At 45.5% G+C, this 21822-nt stretch overlaps 1 protein-coding gene and 2 long non-coding RNA genes across 4 annotated transcripts in view; 2 read left to right on the forward strand and 1 right to left on the reverse strand.

The window, feature by feature from the left end:
• Positions 1-21822, reverse strand: part of LOC128880005 (paired box protein Pax-6-like) — a 97384-nt gene that overhangs the window by 33300 nt on the left and 42262 nt on the right. For both annotated transcript variants that reach the window (XM_054129611.1, XM_054129610.1), the window contains exons 5-6: positions 12238-12428; positions 11836-11945 (exon numbers count right to left, since the gene is read on the reverse strand). In XM_054129611.1, the coding sequence (XP_053985586.1) occupies positions 11836-11945; positions 12238-12428 (301 nt within the window). The remainder of the gene's footprint in view (positions 1-11835; positions 11946-12237; positions 12429-21822) is intronic.
• On the forward strand, positions 445-9246 carry LOC128880008 (uncharacterized). The gene is made up of 4 exons (XR_008457734.1): positions 445-665; positions 1665-1778; positions 3071-3148; positions 6970-9246. It is a non-coding gene; the product is annotated as an uncharacterized LOC128880008 (long non-coding RNA).
• Positions 12305-17879, forward strand: LOC128880009 (uncharacterized). The gene is made up of 3 exons (XR_008457735.1): positions 12305-12480; positions 15497-15788; positions 15942-17879. It is a non-coding gene; the product is annotated as an uncharacterized LOC128880009 (long non-coding RNA).

Consider the following 21822-nt stretch of genomic DNA (forward strand, 5'->3'; position numbering starts at 1 on the left):
AATTTCATTAAAATATTTTCAAGAGAACCAAAGTTACGGATTTTTGATCGCCGAGAGTCGTTTTGTCCCACTGTGCGCCGTACTAAACGGGCAACCAAAACAGGAGCTGCAAATGTCCTTCGAAAGGTTAATTACGCGGTCTACACGCTGTATTGACGCAGAGGGAGATTATTTTGAGTAAATAAACGTGTGTGTACAAACTTTACTTGCACTTTTTTCTTTTAATAGCAGAAGTTCGGTTTCTTTTTAGACAGACCGTGTATTTAGACATATTTTGTTCCTGATTGATGATCGATAATATGCACTATTACCGACCGATCGGCGATTGACACTAGGGTGTCGCAAGGTGTCGCGACCTATATTCTTTTCGCCTAGTGTTTTTCGTTTGTTACGTTTGCCACTTGCGCTGCCTTTTCCCGCACGGGTTGGTACGCCTGTAGTTCTTCGCGGCTTCGCGTGTCGCGTGTTTCGCGTTAATTATGTTGTGATCTATTTCTTACATTAAGTACTAATTACAAGTTATCAACGTGTGTTTATTTCGTACATATCCAACAGGTTCTTTACTCTCACTTGAACGCGTCCTCTGAAGTGTATCTCGACCATTGCGGCTTGACGTTTGTCCCAAAAATTGACACGAACTTTCTGGAGAACCCAATGAAACTCAAGTAAGTAAAAAGTATTAATTCCGATTGCGAGAAAGTATCTGTCGACAATTCGTAAAAGCTCGACGACGTTAGAAAATAATGTCCAGCACAAATGTTAGATTATAATTTCCGAACGTCGCGAAACAAAGCTTTAGCCTCGTAGAAATGTTCACGAGTATTAATCTGGCGGTGAACGCGTTAACTCTTTGGGGCACGGTGGGATTAAAAGTGTCCCTTCTTTTTGATGGACCGTAATGCATGGTGGGACATTTTTAATCCCATCTCGAAATTTTGCAATAGCTGCATGTGTATAGGTTTATACAGGGTGTTCCAAAAATGTTGGAAGTTGTTGAAAGGAGTGGTTCGGGAGGTGATTTGAAACAACTTTTTCCTTAGCGAAAATGTTGTCGAGGAGATATTAACGGAAAACGTCGACCAATCAGAGCGCGCGTATACCGTTGGAGCGGCCGTAAGCTACGCGCTAAGCGGCCGCGCTCATTCGCTACCTCGGCCGCTCCATCGGCATACTCGCGCTCTGATTGGTCAGTGTTTTCCGTTAATATCTCCTTAACGAAGCCTCGGACAACATTTTCGCCAAGGACAAAGTTGTTTCAAATCACCTCCCGAACCACCCCTTTCAAGGTGTTACATTTTTGAGACACCCTGTATTTCGTCTTATTTACGTGAAGCAGTTGGTAATACATTCATCCAATGTTACAAATGTATGCACTTATGTTGGCAACTTTCAACATGCTAATACCGGTTCAACAATTGTTGTAAGCGGAATGTTTATCGCGATGATATTTCTTTGCTGGTTTTACGTGAAAAATCGTAGAGGTAAGTTAATTTATATAAAAATGCAAGTTTTGTCTCGTAACTGGAATTTGTACCAAGAGGGAAGTCCCTTAAGGGATGGAGCGCAAAAATCGAAGTTGCTCTTATACGATAGCGCATAATTAGCGCATAATTCCTACATAATTCCTACATGTTTTTCTATCAATGTTGCTTAATGTTGCTTAGGGAGGGCTAGCTAGGCAGACGTCCTGAATTCCTGTGCCGCAAAGAATTAATACAGTCTGTTGGCCAGAAGATGTCACGACGATGTCCACCGTCCAGGAAGAAGCATTCGTCTAGGTCTGTTCGACAATCTCACGCGCTAGCAGACGATAGAAGGTGAAACAATGAGAGAAAAGTAGACGACGGAAAGCAGTAGCTCCCACGTATGCCACGCAGACGTACCGTAGGAACGGTAGTGATTGGAGATCCCCCGTCGACAGCCACGTCGAACTCTTTTCGACTCTTTCGAAGTCGGCACCTGCTCTTGCTTGCCTGCCTTTGCTTCCCGGCAACGAGAAACCCCTTTGTGATCCTTCCGTCTGCATATATCCCTCCGTAGTTTTCAGAATCCGCGCGCACAGCCGCGTCTGTGCCAGTGTGATGTGCAACGAGTGTACGCATTGCGTCACAGGGCACGTCGATATTGAACCGGAGGGTACCGAAACAATAAGGTTCCTACTGCGCTTACATCGGTACGCTTTTGTACGTGAGAACTCGCTGCTTGATTAATATCGCCGAATTAATACGGATGCAGAGGGATAAGGGAGAGTGACGGCGAGAGAGGCGGAGGGGACGAGGGAGGGGTCTGGTCTCGTTTCCTCCAGTTAAAAATTTCCACGTTTCACATTTACGATTTCAACGTTTCCGCGGAAATGAATGGTACTGCTCGCAGCGTGTCTTTGGCACTCGCGGTTGTTACCGTATTTCCCAACCGTGCTTCGTTTCCGATGATCTTTTGCTCGTTATTCGAACAAATTGCAAGATAGTTTAATCAAGCCGTTCATTGTACAACTCGATCAACTCCGTGTCCTTATTTTTCGTTTAGACCTCTACAAATGTTCAACGCATATTTCAATAGATTCCAAATTACTGTAACGATCATCCACGTTCAAGTGTCTGTCCAGCCGAGGAATAATTAAACGAATACAGTAATTGTGATTGCGTTTAGCACTTTACCTTTATTTAGAAATAAAGATAACGAAACTTGCCCTCGAGTATCGCGGTTCGTACTTCCAAAAGCGAATTGAGAATATTAGGTCAGCTGTCGAGCGGAGTCTTATGATATTCCACGCGCACGATGAACCATAAATTCAATCGTCCGTTGTACGATGAACACGCCTCTACGATTGTGTAACGTTACGTAACGGCCCTGGTGATTGTTCTGTGTGTGCTAGCAGCACACTTATGTAAATCGAAGCACATCAGGTGTTGTACTATGAAGCACCGTGTCGTTTTTCTGTTTTTCGTATCGCGACGTTCATCTTTCGGGTACAAAGTAGCCTATAATTCATTTACTATAGTTCGTTCCGTGTTAATCCTTTCAGACTTGAATTATTTTTTTTCTCGTACTAATGCAATTTAATTTTTAGGTTTAACTTGGACTAAATGGAAAACTGATCTTTCTTTGTGCGGACAAATAAGGACATTCGCCCTAAACGATAGTGTTGGTAATGTATAATATCTTAAGTCTTCGATTAGTGAGGTTTGGTAGAGGTAACTCCAAAAATACCAGCTTTTCGATCATTATTTCCATACAGTTTTTTGCGGATACGTAAAAGATACGCAACTTTGGTTTAAACTTTTTTGCTGGGTATATTCTCTAAGAAGCTGCACTTTTTAAAGGACAAATAATTTTTCGAAAATTTCTGAATTTTTTGATTCGTCAAGTTCCCTAGGCGGATATGAAAACAAGCATGCTTTCAACTGTGTGATTCATATCTACTTTGGAGTTACTTTTACTGAAAATCTAAAAGAATAAACACACGGTGTTGCAAAGCGTACTTGTTGTATGGCAGATTGTTGGCTCACCGTTTCTTTTTATGAATTTTGATACGCAGTGGATCATTCTTCAGGGATGATTCTTTTTTCTTACTATCAAATTTTTGTTCTTTTTATTATTGACAGTAATTCTGATTATAAAAAGTGGCACGAAGAGTAAAAACTGCCGATGAAAACTAGCGTCGATGAATTCTGTGTTGGTCAATTCCAGACCTAACCCAGTTCGTCAGCCGAAATAGTCTGAATCCACTTTACGTCGAGCGAGTCCGAAGCCCACGATTCCTCGAAACGCGAATGAGAAGAAGCTCTCGGTGGCGCCGCGGGAACAGAAGAGTTGACGACCCTCGGTGCGCGGTAAAAAAAGGAAGAAAATCCAAGGGGGTTGTTGACGACTCCCCTTAAACTCTCGGCTCCGTTTCCAACCCTGCCCACGCCGCGAAACGCGGAAGTCACGCGGAGTGCCTTTTACCGAGCGGATCTCACGCGGCTCTCTTTATACACGTAACACGTACTTGGCGTTATTCATACGCGAGTCACGTTATATTCATCCCCTTACACGGCCGTGTACGCGCGGAGACGATCTCGGAAGGGGTTGGCGCGCTCGCCGTGTGAACGTTACCCTAAAAGATGAACGTTGCCTAAAAGAACGACGGTGTGTCGGCTCGTGGAAAGAGAAGAGGTGTTCCTGTGCGGTGTATATCGATTGGCATTACGAGGCAGATCAGTCGACCCTCGAGAGTCGATGCACCCTCCCGCCACGAAGAAAACGCCGAAGGAAAGAGATCTCCGTCGCCACCGCCCCACATCTCCTTCTTATCCCGTTCGCGGCTGAGACACTTTGTCACCCTCTCACGCGCTTCCCTCGATTGAGCATGACCCAGCCGACGCTAAAGCCTCAGACGTGTCAAAAAGAGTTCCACAGAGGCGAACGAAGACGGATAGATCTTTATTGTCGTCTTCGTGGTAGCGAGATCAGTTTCGCCCGGAGAACAAGCCAACCGATGCGGAAGATTGATCGTTGGGCCAGCAATTAGGAGTGGAACGAACGATTATGTACACTTTGCTCGTTGTTTCGCTCCTCCGCGATGCCTGGAGGCGCGCCTTTTTCTAGACAACCCAGGCAATCGTGTGTGGTGTGGCACCCTCCGTTCCTCACCACCAGACGGAAACCGCGCGTTTCTCGCAACTACTCGGTCCGCCTAACATTGGTATACATAATATAAGGGCTTGTATAAGCCCTTTCCGACCGAACTCCAAATATCCCGGCGTCTAAGGCACGGGTCTGCTAGCAAGCCTTACTGATGAGTCCACTAGCAAGCCCAGGACGAAACGCTCCCTTTCTTTTCTCCCCTCTCTCGCTCTCCCTCCACACGCACGACGACCACCACACGTGTAAAATCATCTAGTGCATATAGGGAGCACTAAAATCCTTCATCTTCAGGGTTTCTAAATTGTAAAGCGGATGGACTTAAATATCTGGACTGGCGATCCCCTTTACCTATGCTAAACAGGCTAAAGCAAGGAGTAGTCTGCTGCAGATTCAATGCCTAAAGAACGTCTTTCTGTCCAGTTACTACATAGAGTCAAGAATTGCACCGTGGAAGCGTTAAATATCTGACCTAGTAATCCTCTAATAAGGGAAGAACGTAAACTGTAACTCGAGTATTCCAAGTGAAACTTAGTAAAGATAGAGATAGCCCAAATCACCTAAAATTTTTATCAGATTTCATTACCGTTACAACGATCCTCATTTTTACTAATTTCACTTGGAAACTCTAGTAACAGTTGGCGTACTTTCGTTATAAGTAGGATAAAAAAAGCTTTCTGTACGGTTGCAGTAACCAAGAGCCATCGATACCTCTCCGCAAACTTGTGCCTAGAAATCAGTAGCCAAAGTCACGTCAGCGTCTTCGCGCGAGTAGAAAAAGAGAATCCAATCGACGACACGGAGTTTGCCAAAGATAGAGGCGCAATATGTTTGTAGCCGGAGGAGGCGGAGGCGGACGTGCGCCATATTCGCGAGCAAGGGAAACGGCGGGGCAAAGTCTGGCAAGCGGATGGAACAACATCGGTGCACCGGATCACGTAGTTGCAACCGCCGTGGAATTTCATCTGCGAATTCCGTCGTGTATTTTCCAACTAGCACGAACGAGAAGAATTTTTCCTCGACCACCGATTTCTACATGCGGTGGGGAATTCGTAATAGCCGGCCGCGGGTCGGGATGATTTGCGCGCGGCACGTACAGGAATTGCTAAACCGAAGAGGAGAAAGACGCGCGTTCGTTATTTCTCCCGGTTGCGGGTTGGATAGCGTCCGACACACAATACGGCCGAACTTTTCTCTCTGCGGGAGACCGCAGAGCTTCCACGCGCATGGCTCACCGCAAAAGATCGACGATGCGCTTTGCGCGATCGCCAACCATGCGAGCCGCGCGCATTGACATTCGCGAGCGACACGTCCGCACGCGCGCATTTTATATTTTCACCGTTTCCCTACCAGGAACACCTGGGGAACTGGTTTCTTTTTATTAGCTCGGCTCCTTAGGCGTGTCCTTCTTGGTCCATTTATCTACGTTTATCAAACACACTTTCGGCAACTCGGTCGCGACTGGAAACGAACATTTTTACAAAAATGTCGAATGAATCCGTCGATGCTTTTCACAAGTATTGGAAATACTTGAATAGACAAAGTAGATAGAATATATCGCAGTAGGTGATATCTAAAGATTTACAAAAAAATACACGTGTTTGAATCTTGTCTAGAAAGTCGATCGCTTTATATGCGTGGAACTGATGGAAACGAACGCGCTGAGAATTTTTCTTTCGAACGAAAGAAGGGGTCGCGAGGCCGCGTTTCTAGGAACGCGCGCGCCAGCCAGGCTCCTTTCCTCGTTCGCCACGTGTATCCGCATAATGAACGGCAAACCCTCCGGAGGAAACGTAGACGGGTTGCGGTGCGGGCCTCACGATCACGGAACGGTTTTTATCGTTCGCTCGATGGCGTAGATATTCATCGACGTCGGCCGTTCATCGGCGCGGACGGGAATAAAGCGGAAGACAAAGGAGCGCACCACGTTGTTGCTGGATAACACGGCGACGGCGACGGCGGGGGCGGGCGCGCAAGACGTTGCCGTGGATGGTAACCCGAGCCGCGGCGGGAGGTCAGTCTACCAAGATTGACGAACACGATAAATCGAGCGGTAGTGACACCGGTTTGAATGACTCGACGCGACAACTCGCTGACCTGCGAATCCAATGCATAGAGTTTCTCTCTCGGCTCCGCTGCACCGCGAACGATCCGGAACGCAACACGCTCCGCGTTAAGGAGAACCTGGTAAATATTCCTGCTCATACAGGGTGTTCCTCGAACGCTCGAGGAAATCTTATTCCTACATCACTCCAAGTGTCGTACCAAGTGTGGATACCATCAAGCAGATTGATCGTACTATACAAAATTGTAAGAAATAAAATGTTGCTTTTTTTTTTGCAGATGTTCCTTGACGCCTACAAATTGGTTCCAAAGTTATGCTGTATGTATAATATGGCGATTCTTAAGTGCACCTTCTCACGACAAAATGGCGCAGACGTTCGCGTCGGTAAGTCGTTTACGACCTGGCCTGCCCTGCGTCAATATAAGAACGTTAAAACCGCAGAAAATTGTGCGTCGTCGTGTCGCGACAGCAGTCAACGCCGTTAAATAGAGCAACGATCCCCCAAAGAATCAGCAGTGACCGTGACACGAGACGTCGGAGTTCGGACCGCGTCGTTTCGCTCCAACTTTCCTCGGCCACGCGTTACGCTCGTTTCCCGACGACACAATAGCGAGAGAAGGAAAAGAAAGAGCAACAAAAAAGGAAAGAAAGAAAGAAAGAAAAAGAAAAGACCAGCAAAACAAACCGGCGAATTTCACTCTAAAAAGTTTTCCTTTTCTCTCGGGGTCGGAAAGGATCCGACAGCGGAGAGAGGTCGTACAAAAGGTATCGGGGAACCATTAATATGCGGATCGCGTCGAGAGGATCCGACGTCGACGTGGTTGCGTCGAGCGACAAGAACAACGAGGACGAATGACAAGGACGATTCCGTAGTCGACGACAACAACGACAACCGACCACAGAGGTCGGTATTGTTCCCGGCTCGACGATAAAAGGTTTCGCATCGTTGCAGTGGCGTGTGTACCGTACCTACTGGGACAGAGAGTTCGGGAAGAAGAAGTAGAAGCAGCAGACGCGGGGCGAAAAAGAAAGGCAGAACGCGAACAAAAACGGGGGAGGGAGCGGTGGCCGAGGGGGTGGGGAAAAAAGCGAGGAAGAAACGAGAGAAAAAAAGGGAAAGAGAAGCAAAGGGAGATCGGGTGCACCAGATATAGAGGTCGACGATAATGCTCTCAGTACACCCTGGGCTCTCGTAGCGGAGACCGCGCACCAGGCGGCCATTATATTGTTTTACTCTCTGTATCTCAGCCAGAGATCAACGAGCACGCCGCGAAGAGTGTTCCGTAATACACCTTCGACGACAACGACGATGACGAGCGCCGCATGCCAACCCAGAGGCTGCCACCGAAACAACGAAATCGCAAGGGAGCGAGAGGCGGTGTAGTGCGCCGGTACGCGACCGAGGTCGAAACGGAAATGCTGTTCGCGTGTTCCCTGGCCTAACAAAGTACTTCGCCGGAGTAACGTTGCACGGATGAAAGACGCTGGGCGCTTTGAGAGGAGCGCTGAGAAATTAAACTGATAAGCTGCTCGAACTTCGGGGCGCGTTTGACTTTAAGTAATTAATACGCCTGGCGCTCGCGTGGCGTCGTACTCGACGCCAACGTACCGATACCAGTCTTTCATTTTTCATTCTTAACCCACTTGCTAACCGGGAAAATTTAAAGCTCTTTGCCTCGTCTGTCGCGATCGATACAGATGTGTAATGCAGGTTATTATTTTGATAAGAAAAAAAGTGATTGAAATGTGTTGAAACTAATGATTGGTAGAGTAGGAATGATTTTTAAATTAATTAGAATTAGCGAGTCAATCTTATTTAATAATAATCTTATAGAAGGTGTCCTAGAATTAGTGTAAGATTCAGAAATGGGGAGGTAGCTGAGACGATTCTGAAACACAATTTCTTTGGAAAAATTATTGAAATAAATATTGCCAATATTAGTACAGACTTTTGCCGATCGAAATGAAAATACGCGGAACGTCAGGGATATCGAAATTTTTGGATGGCATTCAGGACTAGCGTTCCCTTCTTTTGCCCCCGGTAGCTCGCGTGGCAGCACCGTAGCACCGGGACCCGAGAGGTGAAAAAACAATGACCGTACGACCCGAACCCCTTTCGTTTCGATCACTACAGAGTCTCTTTGCGCCCTTGTCTCTTTTCTTTCTTGGTCTCTCTTGTTCGTTTCTCCCGTAGCTCTCTCCTCCTCCTTTATTCGCGTCCTCTCTTTTCTCGCCACCCCCTCATTGAATTCTTCTGCATGCCGCTGCGTCTCGTCTCGTCTCGTCCCGTCCCGTCCCGTCTCGTCTCGTTTCGTCTCGTCTCGTGTCGTCTCGTCTCGTCTCGTCTTGTCTCGTGCAACAGCACAATGCAACTCAGGGATGCATTGTGGATCAGTCTCACTAGACACCCCACTGATACCGACGACGTCGACGCCATCGTCGCTGTCGTCGACGAGTTCTACCGATGCGCGACTATTTAGTAGGACGCCATCGCGCAAACTCCCACGCTTCGGATGCTGAACAAAATCATGGTCTATTTAAATTAATTTGTGTAATATTTTGTTTCAGGTAGATCCATTCCGTTTCAGGTTCACGATGATCTTCGTCTGGAACGGTTTAAGGTCTGTTTCTTTGTGAGTTCCTTATCATTTCTACAGTTTTTAATTCCAATAGAATTTATGTTAATTTTCAATGAGAATCCGTGGTCTACCGAAACTAATTTGTATAATATTTTATTTTCAGGAAGTTCTACGACGATAATTTCATTGCGTGATATAAGTCTGTTTGTTTGTGACGTTTCTATCATTTCTACAGTTTCAACTCGTAGAATTTTCTGTTTCGTTGTCGGTTCTGTTTCTGTTTTTCTTAAAACATCTACTGTTCTCGATCGATACTACCGTAATTTATTTCAAACAACTATGCATCCAAAACTATATCAGTGGTTTCGAGGAAGCTAGTAGAACGAGGGGATATAATTGAAAAATACGGTCGATAGTTTCCGAACAACTAGGCAACGCGCGAATTTGCCTAATCAGATACACGCACGGCGTAGTTTGAAACGGGTTCCTGGCAGGAGTAAACCCGCGGCAGAATTGGTGTGATGATTGCGCCGTAATCTGCTTTCGCTTTGCTTTTCGAAAGAGGGTGCCAGTTGTCGTTTCTGATTGGCCCGAGGCGTCCGTCGTATCGGTTCCAGTCGAAACGGCGCGGCGAGAGACGGAGAAAACCTCAAAAGACGAAGACGCTTAAGCGAGCCTCGGGATGGTGGAATACGGTGCGGGGCGGCGCAGAGCAGGGACGGGGGAGAGAAACGGAGAGGAAGAGAGAAACAACCCTCCTGACACGGGTTATCCTATAAACGGCAGCGACCCTGCAGCAACGCGGAGATAATCCGGCCCCCGGGGTACGCGTGCGGTTGAGCGCTCGCAACAGTTACCATATTTGATTGTATCCCTTCTACTCTGCTGGAATACAAAATATCGCGCACGAATCGGGGCACCCGATTAACCGATGCTTTGCGAATCCACGGGTTTACGAATCGACGATTAAGAGGATCGGTCAGTCGACGTTCGCGATACGCAACTGACTTGTGGATGCGTCGCTGGTTCGTGTAAATAATATTTACTAAATATTAAGGTAGTTACTTTTGTAAAAGTACGGTATTCCTGTTCTCGCACATATCCATAATAAATTCATGCGTATATCCGATACTTGAGCAAAGTATAGTCACGTTCTAGAATATAATCAGAATCTTTTGTAAAAGTATTCATTTATTTATTTCTTTAAACGGTTTATAACTTCCAATATGTTACTATAACATATCAAATTTTCAGCGAGTTCCGAAATTCCATTTCGATTTGAACATAAAAAATTCGCCTAATTAAAACCAACAGACAAATCGATTGCAGGGGAAGTATCGTATCAAGGTGAGCAGTTGCACCCCATCGGTGTCGCAAACACCCTTCCCTGTATTCGCGCCACTCACGCTGTTCCAAGTACGTTCGTCGTACGACATCATAACTCGATCTACCAAACCTGAACGCATCCTCTGATTTGGAATCAACCAACCCACCCTTCGAGACCCTCGTCGTCGCGCGATCGACAGCGATCCACGCGGAGGTTCCTTCGCCCGAAGGCGTAAGATTCCAGCGACCCAGAGTTACGAGAAAAGAAGAAAAAAAAAAAATACACCCGCAACATACGCGCACACACGGTTTTGCTTTTCGCTGCTCGTGACACCGCCTGCCACCCTGGCGGGAAAACGCCGGGGCAAAAGAAATCGCGCGTTTGATGTACCGCCAAAGGGAACGCGTGCATGGCCGTACGATGAAAGAGAGGCAGGAGAGGGAGAAGGGGACCAAACCAGCAGGAGAGAGAATATTCCGTTGGTCGAGGTACAATTTCGTGTGGGTTGGTCGGTCGACTGCAACCACGTTTCTACACACTTAACCCCTCCCTCCCACCCACCCCCACCCTCACCCCCGCCACTTTCTCTCTCCCTCTCTATCTGTCTATCTATCTTTCTCTCGTTTCGCTTAAACGTTACAATTATTACCGGAAAAGCGCTGCACACGCATGCGGCAAACCGCGGGACCCACCGACGGAATTACATTGATATTAGTATCGTTTCAGCCGGCAGATTAATTAATTAAAACGTGCCTTACACGCGCCTCTTCCCCTATTCTCCAACGCCACCACCCCTCCCCTTTCCCTTCCCTCACCCTCCTCCTCCACACCCCCACCCCCACCCCCTCCCCCTACCCTCGGGTCTCGCTGCTGGCCACTTTTGCCACATGCGAACGCACGTTCCGTTGTACGTCGCGTCGGTTTTCCGCGTATTCGCGAGGAAAATCTGTCTACATCGACGAGCGAGCTATTCGAAAATGATTCTTGCGACGGACGTTGCCAGGTGTTTGTCTCCCTTTGTTATTTCGTTAAGGGATCGCATGGGAGGTACACCGAGGACCAAAAAGAAAGCGTATTTTCTGTAAATTTTTGTCGAACGGATTTAAACGAATTATATCGTTTTAGCCGTTTTCACTCCGGTATTCCGAGTAAACTTTGTTAGCGGTCACGCGGAGTAAATTTATTCCGGGGCAAATTTTTGTTTAGAACACAATCTATTTCTGAATATATTTTCCTACCTTTTTTCGCGTGCAGGATGTCCGCGGGGTCCGGTGGCAAGGCCGTACAGTGGCTCGGACTTAGGCTGGGTTGCAACGATGGAAACGGACTGCCAGGGCCAGATGAGTACCTAACGTAACGCATAATAGCATCGACAATGTCAAAGAAACGGTAGTAACCCTTTGGATGCCATGGGTCGATCAGCCCTCCTCGGTTCCTATGCGAACATCGACCCCTGGCGTCCAAAGGGTTGATATTCGAAAATGATTAATGGTTGATCGTATGCAGACATACTAAAACAAACTTTTATCTTACAGCGTTACTATAACATCTCAATTTTCACGTCTTCGACTGCTGGCCATGTACCGAAATGATCGAGGCGTCCGTCGACTCTGCAACGCCAGATAAAGAAACGTGCTTACCATGGATTGGGTCTGGGCCATCCCGTGGTCTGTCCATTTAGTATCCTCAGTTTATCGTAAACACTTTCGGCTGGACTTCCAGCACCGACGCCGACGCCAACGGCGGGCACTCCTTGCTGCTGCTGTTGCTGTTGCTGTCGCTGCTCCTTCTGTGCCGCCAAGTTTCTCAGCACCCTGTTGATGGACGACACCTGAAACAGCAAACGAGAAATACGTTAGATCAGCGGTCCTCGAGTTTCTATGGTAACGTAACGTTTTTTATTAATCACTTGATCTTAACCAGATTCATTGTCTTTGATATATTATTTTCAGAATTATGTCATCTAGTTTCCGTAAAAAAAAGCCCTGTCACCCACCAGTGGGTGACGCGGTACTGTAACAGTGGAGGCTCTCTCCGCCGATTACTCGTTATTAGGCCACTTTTCCTCCGACCGAGGCCAGGCGGGAAATCCTCTCTCCCTCTGTCCCGTATTTTCTCGGGAGAAACGCAGCCAAAGGGGACGAGTGCTCGCAAAAGAAACAGACACTCGGTTGTTTCCAATCACGTTTAGCTGCAACGCGTTTCCAGGGAGCGGCCTTTAGGAGATTGCACAGTGGCTCGAGAGGCGTCGTTCGCGGCATTGGATTTATTATAAACATGAAACACCGTGGGGCCTCGGTGAGGGGCAGAACGGTGGGGGGAGATGGTTAGAGAGCGGCAACAAGCGAGGAGAAACGAGTGAAAGAGGAAGAGAGGCGAACGAGGGTGGGGGGAGAGCGCTTCTGCCCGATGAAATGCGATGAGAGCGGTAATTAAAACGATGCGGTGAGCGGCTGCCGGTGTGTCCTCCACGAGGGAGTTAATTACCTCCGCCTTCAATTATATCCGTCTCGCGTCACTCCAAGGGGACTTCGGCTTCTGCCAACCTAAGTACGCGCGCCCCGCGTGTCTGCGACTCGCTCGGGAAACACGTGTATGCAACAACGCATAGCGCGCGATGCTGCGCGCTCGATACGCGTCTTCCGCCAATCGACGGGCCTGCCGTGTTAACGTTGGTAATCCTGCGACCGCAATTTCCTCGCGTCTTCCTCGAACCAACGAAATTAAATGACAGGCTCGGGGAACACCCTTCGCGTCGACTTGCCTTGGATTAGAGATATATTCGTGTCTCGCTAGTGTATACTTTGATGTCTGAAAGGTGGCGATTAGGAGAGAACATTTGTGGAGCTTTCGTTGATATTTGCAAGTGGAGGAGTTGAACGAGGTTAGGAAATATGGTTGGACATCATTTTTATATTCGATTCGAAATGATTCGGGGACGAGGCAGTTCTGATAACTGAGTAGCTTCGGTTAATAGACGTCCACTAGGTAATTGTATGAGTCTTTGACGATGGACCTCCACGATCGTCCATGGTTTTGAGTAATTGAAGCTACTGGGGAATGGAGGTTACTGAGCTCAACTATAGAGGGCTGAAGAGTACTGAGCTCAGATACTAGAGGGTACTGAGCCAAGAGGGTACTGAGCCAAGAGGGTACCGAGCTCGGATATGGGTTACTATAGAGTACCGAGCTTGCATATTGGGTTGTCCGGAAAGTCCATGTCGATTTTTGGTAGGTGGTACAGGTCTGAATATATCCAAGTGATTGAAAACAAATATTAGGTTGTCCAGAAAGTTCGTGCCAATTTTTAAGAAAACTTCAAAGGCACATTTGAATTGTAACATATATTTATTGAATTACATAGGTACCATTTTGTTCCACAAACTTTCCACCTTTTAAGGGATGCACATATACATATGTATATGTTATTTGTTTTCAGCCATTTCGACATATTCAGACCTGCACCACCTATCAAAAATCGGCATGGACTTTCCAGACATCCAATAACATCCATACATCCCTTAAATGTTGGAAAGGTTGTGGAACAAAATGGCACCTATGAGATCCAATGAATATGTATATTAAAATTCAAACGTGTTTTTGAATGTTTCTTAGAAACTGGCACGAACTTTCTGGACAACCTAATACAAGAGGCTAGGGGGCACTGGGCTCAACTATAGCTATCTCGAAAGTCCTGAAAAATAAATCTGGATAGGATTCGTGATTTCGGCGAGATTAAGAAATTAAACACTGCGACAAATGTTAAGCTACCTAATCTTCAAAAGTCTCGAGACGTGTTAATTAGCTGCACATCAAAAATTAGGGGGTCGGAGCAGCTGTATATTTCACTGTGAAAAGTTAACGCCACCTTCAGCGCGCGAATACCTAACGATGCGTAGAGAAAAATATAGAACTCGAGAGAATAAATTGCGAAACTATCGGCAGCAGGAGAACCTACCGCTTTAGTTCGCAGGAATTCTTTTACGACTTGGCTGGGATTTATACGAGCTGTAAGTGACAGAACCGACGAAAGCAGCTCGCAGGAGCGGAGGATAAATAAAAGATACGATGGTAAAACGAATGGAGCCGTGCGCCAACTAGCTGGCGGATATTCTCGACCCGCGCGCATAGTTTCCTCGTAAAATTAATATCATTCCGCGAGACGAGATGATTTTTGTTTAATCGTCGTAAGTTTACGGAAAATCAAATTTATTAATCGAAAATAAAGCGAACGAACGAACGATGTTTACAACTTATCTTACAATTGAAATTATAGCACGTGTGTATACTGTTAGTTTTGGTTTCAATCATTGAAAAAGATCTTCTGTATTACTTTCGAGAAATGAATATTTTACGAGTTATTTACGAAAAACTTCCTATACGATTCCACCCCCAGTTTTAATTAAAATTTGTATGCCAAGCTATATAATTCGAGAAGCATTGACCATACAAACTTGATTCACAATTCGGAATATTCATTTATTTAATATCCAAAACTTTTAATAATCTGATTTACGTTTATTATAAAGTAGAATAAAACAAAGACCTTTATTCGATAAAATGATTATTTTAATTAAATACCCAGTGCAATGCATAAACAAACCAGTTTGAATAGAAATTTGATTACTTCACGAGATATTTTAAATAATTATCCGTATCATAGAAAATGCTCGAACGCTTGCATGCACCGTTGCACTTATAAATATAAAAAAACATGGCCCTACAAATACGGTATACTTTGAACCATGACTATAATTTCACAGGCATAGATCTGATCAAACCTCCGTGCCCCCACGATACCTTTCCCAATTGTACGTCTATCTTTCGCTATTGTATAAGTCGATATTGTATAAGCCATATTTCAGAGTTCTTAAAGAGAGAGAGAGCAACCTGTTTCAGAGCGAGAGGCAGAGCGAGGAGAAATCGCGTGTCCAGGATTACGCGCGGAGTCCTGGGATTGGCCATGGGAGATTTTCGTTCCCCGAGGTTTGTTAGACCCGATGTCAGGGTTCCACGGCGTTGAAGCGAGCTGACATCTCGGACCCACGAGCGGAGCAGTGTCATCCCCCTCAGTGCACACGCGAACCCATCCCCATCACGGACACGTCCCAAACACGAAACAGACATCACCGATACTCTCCCTCTTCGATGTCCTTCAACGTTCCGGTTGTTACGCTTTCCTTCGAACGCCGTAAGCATTATAAACCTTATCTTCATTTATCCGAGACCGCGTATCGTATTTTCAACATCCTACATGTACTCCCTCCTCGGTCAAAGGGTTAATCAGCTTATAACTTTCCATGTTTTCCAATTACAGTAACTCGTGTATCGTTGTATTCTATAGATCCTGGCTATAGATCCTCGTATCGAGACGGTTCGGACAATTCTCTGGTTCAAAGGGAAGAGTAGCAGGCTTTATAGGTTCGGGAAAGATAGAAAATGGAAGGATAGGAATTATCTTGAGTTTAGTGGTCGGCAAAGGAGAGGTAGCGAGGTCGAGGTCCGGGATGACTAGTCAGGATGAAATCGTCAGTTATCGAAGGAAGAAATTTGGAACGTTTGTTGCTGGAGTTTGACGGAGGATGAGAAGAAGACAGTTATCTTGACTAAAGCTGATACAAAGACTATGTTGGCATACAACAGTATTTTTTAGAGAAACCAACGGAAAAAATCACGACGAATTAGAGCTCTTTAGGCCCGATACTTTGCGAGAAAAGATATCCGCAGAAGTACGGCATAATTTTCGTTCCAACAAAGCAGAAACCCCCTTTAACGCGAACAAAACACCCTGAACGGATATCTCGAAGACTGACGAGCGAATAATGAATTCGAGAAAGCGAAAACGATAAATTAGCGATACTCAAGTTAACTCGACGATCTGGTTGACGTAACGGCAAAAGGGGCGCGGAGTCAACGACTCGATGGCAGCGGTTGAAAACGTTGTGGGACCGAGCACCCACTCGAACGAAACTCTTTTCTTCGAAATCGAACGAGAAAAGCGAAGTGTGTCTCGCCGTTTCAACGTTTCGCTAGTGGCATGCCTGGCCGCGACAAAGCGCGCCATTGTGGGATCGATTTCTAGTGCGGCGACGATTGTCGCGGTAACGACGAGGGTGACACACGCGGCAAACGTCGCCTGTATAAAGAGCTAAGAAGCAGCGATACTTGTGGTCGACGTCGATAATAATAAAAAAAAAAAAGAAAGAAAAAAATAGTGAAAAAGGAACTGGGCCAAAACAGGCAGGACACTCGATGTCACACCAGAGCCCGGATTGTTGTTTGACAGGGGCACCCGTTCTTTGGGTCGCTGGCTTTTGTCGTCTTGCCACAACGACTTCTCATTGTGCGGGGATTCCCGACGTCGAGTGACTTCGATGCGACGGTTTTGTGCCGCTCGCGGTATCGCATAGGCCTGCAAGTGTTTTTGTTAGGGACGGATGATATCGTTTCTGGTGGAAAGGTTGGGTGAGAGTTAATCGTTGCGAAAATATACAAGTTTGAATATTTATAGAATTTCGTATGGTTCGGTAGTAGACACATACGTGACTCTGAAATCGCACATTTAAATCGAAATTCATTTTATCTAAATCCGTAGGATCACCTACGAACACTCCAATTGCAACAATTACTTTGCAATCGTATTATCCTTTCGATTTATATTAGGTTGTCCCGAAAGCGACTTGCACTCAATTATTTGATGTGATCGTGTTTATATAAATAGACAATCCAATTTCATAGATATTCATGTCGTAACAGTAACGAAGCAAAATGAATCGTGCATAATTCAGTAATGTAATATAAAATATTGTGCATGTATTACTGATTAATAAAGCGAAAGAAACTTTTCGGACAACCTAATATAACATGATTAGTACCTGTAAATGGTCCTATCATAGAATTTTTCAGAAATCGAACATGAGATGTGGATTATGGAGGGTTAATTGCGCCAAAGTCTTTTATGATTCAAAAATGATAGAAAAGTGTCGTCGAATTGTCCGTTCCGAATAATGCTCGACCGACACAAAAGGCCTCGGATATTATCGCGCGTCCGTGCGACTCGCATAAAGAACGACACGCGGCGGGGGCTTGAAACACGGAAGGACCAAGAAGAATCTGGCGGATCGATGAAATTAGCATGAACCGTGAAGAGAGCTAGGGGGCGACTCTTGAAAAGGGTCCACGGATAGAGACGTCATAATATTACCCTCGCGCGACGTCTGCTAAAGGATTCGATAACGAGCGCGATAGTAATTCAAAAACCATCGCTAGAATCGATTTGGAACCGATTACAGTAACGGTTAACCCGTTGCACAATAATTAGTTCTTTAGTTTGTTTTCGAACAAACTTCGTGAAAGAAATTATAACGCACCTCTAGTATTACTTTCTTTTCTTTCATATATCTTCGTTACTTTTCAGAATCTTGTAAAATACTTTGAATCGATCTTGAAGAGAATTGAATTGCCTACAAAAAAGTTAAACAAGCTTTTCCCCCATCTTCCGAAATACTCCACGTAAAGTATCCCCGAATATCGATGTACGGTTTCTATTAACTAATTTCCACTCGCACTTCTCTGTCCCGGCGAATCTCCGAGTATTTCCAGCCGTGATTTATCGGGCGAGGTTATTACACGAAACAGGATACTAGACGGTCGTTCGGTGAAAACGTTACCGTCGCCGAACGCCGCCCTTAACCGAGACTTTCACGACTTTTGAATAACCCTCGTAAAATGCCTTTGACCACGCGCCCTGGAGTCAGCCGAACTACTATTTCAGGATGTTTTCGCGATAATAAAGCCGCGGTGTATGGGGCTCGTTCAGACCCCAGGATAACGGAAGTGGACTGAATAGAGTGCGAAAGAGAGGGAGAGTCGCACCCTTCGTTTCTTCCGCTCTTCGTGCCTTAATACACTCGACTCGCGGCGCGTACGAGCGAAGAGAGGGTGGCGGGAGACGAAGGGACGCACAGGAAATACGCGACTACCGCGGATAAGCACTCGTAAAAATTGCACTCCCATACAAACGCCGAGCGTAAACAGTATCCGCGCTGAGAAGATAATGCACACGCTATTACCCAGACGTCACGCAGGAACGGCATTGTGACAGCTCTAGCCTCGATGGCTAGAGCCACCCTCTTCCAAGATACTGAATTTTTCTCTCGGACGCTCCATGTTGGCGTCATCGACCAAGTCGCTAATAACGTCCTTGCGTTTACTCTTCTTCTAATCTTTACTCGGTTATATTTCACTGGACGATCTCTTCTTGAAAAGCTACGTATTTATTTATTTATCATCGATCCAGACACTCTGTGGAAGTGTTCGGACGCAGTTACAGTGTTCCCATTCGCTGTTATTATAGCTGTGCCATCGGCAAAGGTTGCTGTTGTCGCGTTGGAGATGGTCGATACGTCGGAGGCGCGAGTTAAAAATAACTAGGGCCCCAGGATGCTGGCTTCAGGCGCAGAGCTAGTTTTGCCATACTCGAACACCTAAATGCATTCTTTCCGAAGCCAGGACATGTCTGATGACCATAACTTTGAGCTTATACAAAGGTCCACACATAGAGTCCTTGCCAGAGTCTTTAAAAAAATGCTCGTGCTATCAGGTCGTCTCATAAGTTCGTGCCGAAGACTGTGTCGAAATTTAATTAAAAAGCACAGAAATTTTCTAGTAACGGTATAATGATTACTTTTCAGAATCTTGTAAAATACTTTGAATCGATCGCAATGATTATCTGAGAGAGGCGAGAAACTATTGTGAAACGAGACAGATTATCTTTTCTTGCGACACTTAAGAGTATGTTTAACATATTAATTTGAGAAATAGAAGTATAAACGGCTCGAACTTTTAGGACGATCTAATGTATTTCGTTCTTTGTTTCCTGCAATAAGTTGCAACGAGCACAATTTCGAGCTTATACAGAACCTCGCACAGCAGTCTCTAAAAAATTACCGAGCCATATTTCATTCTTTGTTTCCTGGAGTAAGTTGCGACGAGTTTGCTGTTCTGTTCGGTGACGTTTGCCACTGTGCAATGATGGGATTTAACCGAGCTTTTTTCGCCGTTCTCGCGTGTTTGCTATTCGAAACGAGACACGGGGGAGTGCAATGATACGTGACACGTGCTACGGGAGCGGCATACATCGCGCACACGAGATGACTGCGAGCTGAATGTCATAACCTGTCATTAAGTCACCCCTCTGACTGCTCGCGCGCCAAGCACCGCAGAGTCCTATGCAATCGTCTAAATAACAGGTTACAAGAGTCACGTAATAAGAGTGTACCGTGTTGGGCGGTTTCCTCCCGATATTTCATAAAGATTCATATATCAATAGTATTATAATATAATTATCTATTATACATTTTTATATACTGAAATTTCTCCATAACCAGACCTCTCCTGTTTACATACATTTACATATGTACAATAGGACGATCGTTGAAAATTAAATTTTCTCAGACACGCCATAAGCAGCTTCATTTCGGTAAAATATCGAGAAATTTTCCTCGTTAGAAAAGAATTAAAACACATGCCACCAGACGATCGAACATATACAGGGGTGGCTCCGTAACGAAACGTCTCCCACGAAATACTGTATGGAAAAAAATCGGCGCAATTTTTCGGCGATTATTTCCAATTGCGAGTCGTAACGAGCCCGAAAGGCCAGAAATTGGGGCGAATCGGCGCCGCCACGCGTCGATACGCCGATTTGCAGTATAAATCTTGCACCCCACGTGACGCGTAGTCGCCCCACGCCGCGTGGGAAATCCTGCTTGGATCAGATCGAGAGAAAAAAGACGCGAACGCGTGCGATGTAATTGTAAACGTGACAGCTCTATTATATACGCTCGAGGCTGCGACTCTGGTTAACTCAATCTGGCAATTTCAAACATTCCACCCTTTTTTTGGGGGGATGAAAATAGGACATTAATGCGTTGATTGCTAAGCGATAATTTTGTATAGGACTAGCTCTTTCGTATCTTACGGAGACGTGCAACTTTCGTTTAAAATATTTTGCCAAAGAATCGGTCCTTTTTCAAATCATTTTTCTTCTTTCCTTTAGGAATGTTTTTCTCGTACATAATATAGAAATTTAATTCGATCGAGGATGTGCCATTTCTGGTAGGTTTAGTATTAATAAATAATCCCCGATGTTGTATCGTCAACTGTCAATCACTCGGTATTAACCATCAATCCTCAAACAACTTCAAGCGTCATCAATCATCGTCAATCGTCTTGAATCGTCGTCGAAGGAATTATATTCCAACGTTAAGTCACCGATTAAATAATCGCGATATAGATTAACCGGTTGGCTCGATACGGAATCGCGTCGTCTGGCGCGAGCCGCGAAAGGAGCCGGGAAACCAATTCCCAACCGACGAAGACGATCCTTTCCTCGTGTATCGTTATCTCGCGGGCCATTATTCCACGAGTTATCGCCGCTGGTTTGATTTATCGCTCGGAACACCAAGAAACTTGGTCGAGCCCCCCGTCGCGTCGTGGCTCGCATTTCTGAACGGTGCGGTTATATAGCGGCTCGAGAAAACATCAGAGAAGAGATAATGCATAAACGAGGATGCAAAGATAGTAGACGAATGAACTTCAAAATACATGGTTCTGCTACAGACAACTTTTCGTCGAGGTTTCATTTGTTTGATTTTGATAATATTGTGCAGAATTTCTGAATGTGAAATTGAGAAACTTCGCAAGAAATCATTGAAAATTAAATGCCAATTGTGAGTCATCAATTTACTGCTAAACAGTAGGATCCATTTGTCCCAAAATAAAATTTCAATCTCGGTCAAACAGTTAATTACCTACTGTAATCAAAACTGGCCTCTCCATTTCCGGTCAGAAATCCTTTCAGGAAGAACAAATATCAACTGCGAAACCGACAGGGGTTGGGACAAGCGGCTAAAACATGCAAAAACACAACAAGGAGGGAAACTAAGCGGGGCAAAGAAATTAAGGGGCGAGTGATCGCACGGGGCAAAATACAAATTACATTTAAATAGAAGTCGAGGAACGCGAGGCATTCGCAATTTAAACCCCAAAGAGAGAGAGAGAGAGAGAGTGAGTAGGTTGAAGGTCTTGGAGAGAAGAGAGCGAAAGAGTGCAGCCCCAAAGTGAGGAAGAAACATGAAAGGGCACTGTACAATTCTGAACTGTACACAACGCGGAACATCCCTGCCCCCTCTTTTTCTCTCGTCATCGAAAGATCCCACAGT

Source organism: Hylaeus volcanicus, chromosome 7 (assembly GCF_026283585.1).
Source record: "Hylaeus volcanicus isolate JK05 chromosome 7, UHH_iyHylVolc1.0_haploid, whole genome shotgun sequence".
NCBI classification, from domain to species: Eukaryota; Metazoa; Arthropoda; class Insecta; order Hymenoptera; family Colletidae; genus Hylaeus; species Hylaeus volcanicus.